The sequence below is a fragment of the Mirounga angustirostris genome, unplaced genomic scaffold (genome assembly GCF_029215605.1).
Source record: "Mirounga angustirostris isolate CCGP_5_RB_7025 unplaced genomic scaffold, mMirAng1.0.hap1 SCAF_4, whole genome shotgun sequence".
Classification (NCBI taxonomy): Eukaryota; Metazoa; Chordata; class Mammalia; order Carnivora; family Phocidae; genus Mirounga; species Mirounga angustirostris.
Genome location: NW_026991712.1, coordinates 172,497,976 through 172,503,975, shown reverse-complemented (window position 1 = coordinate 172,503,975; position 6,000 = coordinate 172,497,976). Strand labels below are relative to the sequence as shown.

Below are 6,000 nucleotides of genomic sequence, written 5' to 3'. Positions count from 1 at the left end.
TCTGGGTAGCCATCTGTTAAATGGAATTTCCCACGTGGGCAGGGTCCGTGTCTGGTTTGTTCATCTTCATATTGCCAGCACCTAGCATATTGCCTGGAGTGAAATAGCTACTCAATAAAAGTATGTGTTGGCTGATCAACTAACTTCCAACCTGTGCCCCTGAGGGGAAGGCCCAAGGTACCATCACTGTCTGCTGGCTTCCATTCTTGCCATGTAGCTGGTCTGTTTTTGATCTAATGATTCATGCTCTTGGACCAAGCAATTCCTCTTCTTGAGTCTATCTGAACTTTTTCAGAGATGTAGGCAAAGGTCTATATATAAGGTGTCCATCTTCTATTTATAACAGGGAAAAATTGGAAACTATTTCTAGGAATATGGAAATGATACATAATTACATAATAGACAAACACAAATATGGGTTTTTAGAATACTTTTTGGTACTGTGAAAAAATTCTTATGATTTAATGGCATATGAAAAGTCCAGAATGTAAAATTATAAGATTTCCCAACTCCGTTAAGATTAGCAGGAAATATACCAAAAAATATTAATAAGTGGTATGTGAATTGGGAATGCTTTCAGCTCTAAGGAACTGAAACTCTGATTTATGGTGCCATAAATACAGAGGGGTTTATTTTTCTCTCATAAGTTGTCTAGAGGTTTGAGGGAGTGCTCGAGAGTGGCAGCTTGGTGATGTTAGGTATGGCATTTCACAATTCTGTTTTCCTTATGGTCACAAAATGGCTGCCCCAGCTCCAGGCATCATGTCCACATTTAAGGCAGGAAGGAGGAAGGGGAGTAGCACGGTGCCTGAAGTGTCTGTCCCTTTTATCAGGTACATCTAGAGCCTACCAAGGTGCCCCAGCAGATTTTTGCTTAGGTCTCTTTGACCAGAATTGCGTCCTGTGGCTGTCTCCATCTACAAGGGAGCCTGGAGAAGTGAATATTTAGCTTTCCAGTCTCCAGAGTGGAGGCTGCAGTGGGGAAGAGGTAGGAATATCTGTTATGTTAGTTAATAAACAGTGTCTTTTACTCTGCTTATTTCTGGTTGGTGGGCTTATGGACGTTTTTACTTTTCTTCTTGGTTCTTTTCTGTTTTATCTAATTTATCTGCAACCCACCTGCATAATTTCTATAACTGAAAAAAAATACAACAGATGCTACTTTAGAAATTCCTTGTGAAGTTGTGGGCTTCCATCTCTGGAAGCATCTGTATTGTCATCAGTCACAAATGTGCAGAAGAAACTGCTGAATTCAGAGGAAGCTGGACTGACCCATCTGCCGTCCCCCTGCCCCGGCCCCCAGTTAGGCACTGTGCTAGTTACTCGGCCAACATCACTTCGCCCAGTTCTCACAACAGCCACCTTTTCCAGAAGAGATGCAGGAAGATTACATAATTAAGTCACACACAGAATAAAGCAAAGCCAAGTCTCAGATGATGGCACCAAGCTTTAATTTTGTATATTCCTGCCACATAGCAAGCTCAGTAAAGATTGTGTTGAATGAGTGCAGAGTAGATGAATCATTTGGATGTGCAAATTTTTTTTTGATGTAATGGATTTCATAAAAATTTCTAAAAATTATGCTCCTCCAAGGATACCACTAAATAAATGAATATCCAAGCCACACACTGTAAAATACATTGATTTTTTTTTTAACTACAGCTATTACTTGGTAATGATTTCTTGTAGTGTATCGCGCTAGCACTAATTTTAATTAGTGTGATCGAAAAATAGACTGTTCTAGATTGCCTGCAAGAGAAGAACTCTGCTCTCTTGCCTGTGTCTAATATCCTTGACTAATACCTGGATAAAAAAAAAAAATATGACTCCAGATGAAAAGACAGCTGAGGATTTGTTTCTCATGGAGTCTTTAAAATCTTTAATTATGAAAAATTTTAAACGTATACAAAAGTAGAGAGAATGGTAGTAGAACAGTTTGTACCCACCCAGATTCATGAATCATCAAGATTTTGCTTGCTCTTTCATTTATCTCCCTCCTTCTACCTAAAAAAAAAAACAAAACAAAACACAACGAGTATTTTAAAACAAACCCAAAGACTCATTTCGCCATGAACATTTCTATAATTGGAACAAAAAGGCTTTTGAGTGGCCTCATGTTTCTTTCTTTAGATCTGCTCACATAGGAAGAAATGACATGCAAGTCGGGCCGGCTCCATGACATGAAAGAGGCCCAAGAGCGGAGGGGCACGTTCCTTCCACGCTGTGCAATTTGTTTTGCTCTCAACCCAGGGCCCTCCTTTGCTGAAACTCCTCTGGCCTTAAGATTTATACTTTTTTTTTTTTTTTCCAAATGCTGAAAATAAAATATCTGGCTTCCTCTAGCTAGAGACATCTGGGGAGTGTTACTTCTGAAAGTATTTTTGGCATGAAAACGTCACCTAAGTTGCTGGAAGTGATTTGGAGAATTTAAGGTATTGAAAGCATCTGATGAGCATGGTGGCTGAGGCCGAGTGGGTAGAGAGGTTAATTATTACCCCGGCCAGTCATTTCTCATTAGGATTCTTGCTCCCTGTGCTCTTCCTGTTTACTCTTAGGTCTTAATGCTTAGGTTAAGGATTGCACCCAAGGCTGGTATGTGGAAGGTGGTAGAACAGGTACCTGTAGGGGATGAGAGGCTGGGGGTGGGATAAAGGGGGGAACCCACTGGCCATCCTTCCTCTAACCCTGCCTAACTCCCTGGAAGTCCAGCATGTTGGGAGACCCACAGACGACTCCTGGGGAATGCTGGGATCATGTGTTCACTGATGGGCTCCACCAGATAAGAGACGCAAAGTTCTGACTTTCTGAGTCGCACGCAGGGTACCAGGGATTAGGCTAGACTGAGATGTTTCCCAGGATGAACCATTACAAGAATAATATAAAGAGCGAGTGGGAACTGTAGCTAAGGAGGAACCATAGGGGTGCTGAGAGCAGCCTAGGCCGGGGGTAGGAGTGGAGGCCATTGGGAACAGGCTAGGAAGGGGAGAAGATGAAGACCAGTGGTTTGGACATTGCTCAGGGGTGGCGTGGTGGGGCAAAGCATCCTCTGAACCAGGACCCAGGGATTCTTGTTCTTGTCCTGACTCTGCCACTTACCATTTGGGCTCTCAACTGCCCTATCTGGGAAAATGGAGCCAATGATGCTGTTGCATTTGATCTGATGAGCGATGAGATAGGAGAACGCTGCATAACCTTTGAAGTGTCGTATGCCTGTGACCATCATGATCTCTGCCTGCCTCCTCCCTGTGTGGGGATGATCTTGTGGAGGAGATGCTAAAGTGCCTTGTGTTAAGACGAAGTACATACATAAGCAAATGTGAGGCTGGTATGGTTCTAAGCAGGAAGGGCATGGATACTGTGCTTTCTGATCTCTTTGAAATGTGTGACATTTTGCAGTGACTCATGAAAGAAGCCAAGTCTCCTCTGAGATCCCAAGTACAAGAGGGGGAGCAGGGGCTAGGATAGAGCCTTCTTTTTCACCAGGTATGAGAAAAGCAAAGCAAAAGAGAGTGAGGTTCAGAGAGGTAAAAAACTCTTAGGGTCAGCTGGAAGGGCCCTCAGAAATTGCCCAAGAGCGCACAGCGAGCGTGTGGATTCAACCCTAGGTATGGGTGTCTCCAAGATCTGCACACTTCCCATGCTTGCTCCCAGCCAGAGACAGTCACATTCCCCCCACCCCCCTCGCTGAATACCAGGTCTGGCTGTGGCAGATAGCCTGGAGCGGGAGCCTCGGGGGGTGTACATTAACCCACCACGCCTGCCTGCGTCTATAGGTGGCAGATGGAGGAGGGATTCATTTCATCCTCAAGGTCGGGAGCCAGTTCAGAAATCAGAGGTGGGGGTTATCTCCTGGTGGTGCGAGTGTTGATGATGAGTTTTATTTTATCCTTTATAATTTTCGAGGTTTTCCAAACTATTACAACAAACATCTATAATTTTATAAACCCCACTCCCTCCAAATCTTATTTTAAAAAAAGACGGAAACAGGAGGGCTGAGACATGCCCAGCTCTGGATTGAGGTCCATTGGGCAAGGCCAACCAGTATCTATCATGCCAGGCAGAGGCCCCGAGCTGGGAGAGGTCCTGAGGTCGTTGTCCTCTCCAACCTGGCACCCAAGGCCACAGCTAAGCAGCATCGCCCCACCTCCGGAAATGTCCTCCCAATACCGTTGCCAAATTGGACTCGTTTTTCAGGGTCCAACACCAATTCCGCTAGGTCCGTGAAGGTGTTTTAAAGCCCACCTTCCCCCACCGGGACGGACATCTGTCTCCCCCCTCTGACCACTAGTGGCACTTTCTTTGGATCCGTTTTGTCATCCTTATCTGCCTGTCCTGGAGTCTTTTGTATCCAGGTCTGTCTCTCCATCTGTGCTGAAGCCTCGAGGGTGGGGCCTGCATATCATTTATCTTTGAGCTTCCAGTGATCTCCTCCGCCTGGCACAGCTGGAGCTCGGATGAATGTGTGTTGAACTGAAGGGAATTGAAAATACAGACCCCTAAAGGAGGGATATGGCCCTCCAACCGTTTACGGCAGGGCGCCTCAACCTCGGCAATACTGCCCTTTGGGGTCCGATAATTCTACGTGGCGGGGAGCTATGGTTTAGTAGTGTCCTTGGCCTCTACCTACCAGATGCCAGAAGACACGTCTGGTTGTGACAACCAAAAGTTTGGACATGGTCAAATGTCCCCCCGGAAGGCAAAGTGCCTCTTGTTGAGAACCCCTGGAATATGGTTGATAAAGGGTTTTTCAGAAACAATCCCTTGGAGTAGGAATTCCCATTTAGCAGATGAGAAAGGCGAGGCTCACGCAGAGTTTGGACTGGGAGCGGAGTCTTGCCGACCCCACGACCCCGAGACCGTTCACGACCCCAGCAAGGTCTTTGCTTCTGTGCTTTGGTGTGCTCGCTCCACTCTCATCCCTGCTTCCCCCCCATCCTGGGTTCCACCCTGTCCCCTTCCCCCCTGCCTGCCCCCATGGCCTGTGCCAGGCTGTGACATACTGGTTGACCCCGCTGGTCCATGCAGACTAGACCACAGGTGGTGCTTCAGCATGTCCTCTCGTCTTCTTCAGCACCTTGGCCTCCTCCCCGTGCTTAAACACGCTGATGGTGACCTGGCCCGTCTCAGAGCCATACTTATTCTTGACGAAGACGCCATAGCGCCCACTGTCCTCACTGTTGACCCTCTCGATGGTGATGGTGACCTCCGAACCCCTCACTTCCATGCGGTAGCGGTCAAGGAAGGTGACAGGCTGGTCATTCTTTATCCAAGAGATTTCAGGGGTGGGGTCTCCCGAGATGACACAGGTCAGGCACAGGGTCTGTAGGAGAGGACAGGAAGGGAATGCTCAGTCTCGCCTCCTTCTAATCACACTTGGCGTTCACCTTCACTCCCCCAGACAGCTCCCAGTACAAGTTGTTCCTGGTGATAAATTTATTGCCTGTGTTCTATTGTAACCCATAAAAGGAGAACATTAAAGGGAGAGACATTTTATTTTAATCCCACATCCTCCATCCTCAAGTTTTCTACAGAAATACTTACTAGTTAGAATTTCAGACCATCATTACCCTAGCAATCATCTGCCCCACATTGGCCTGAATTTTGCTTTATTGCTTTTTGTCGCATATATGCCATTATGATTTTACCATGCAAATAAGACTATATTGCTTTAATACGAAGGTTTATGAATTGGGTATGAAAATTCTTGAACAAGCTCTAACACAGAGCACTATAGTGTAATGATCAAACACTGTCTGGAGCTGAGCACATGCAGACTCTGTGAATCTCAGCTCTGTCCCTTCCAGCTGTGTGACCCTAGGAAAGTCTCTTGACCTCTCTGGGTCTCAGTTTGCTCAGCTATAAAGAGTGACTAAGAGTGGTAATAATACTCTACTTCCCATGGTTGCCTTGATGGTTAAACAAACGAAAGTATGTACACGTATATGGAACAGTGCCTGGCACAAAGTAAGCACCATACAAACATGAGCGATCATTTTCTAG

General features: G+C 45.9%; 1 protein-coding gene across 3 annotated transcripts in view; it reads right to left on the bottom strand.

The window, feature by feature from the left end:
- Nucleotides 1-1,035: 1,035 nt before the first annotated feature.
- MYOM3 (myomesin 3) overlaps nt 1,036-6,000 on the bottom strand; it is a 53,766-nt gene continuing 48,801 nt past the window's right edge. For 2 of the 3 annotated variants that reach the window (XM_045898437.2, XM_045898439.2), the window contains exon 37: nt 3,857-5,320. In XM_045898437.2, the coding sequence (XP_045754393.1) occupies nt 5,027-5,320 (294 nt within the window). In that variant the 3' untranslated portion in view covers nt 3,857-5,026. Of the gene's footprint in view, nt 2,005-3,856; nt 5,321-6,000 lie in introns of those variants that run through there. The other variant, XM_045898438.3, reaches the window with a different exon arrangement.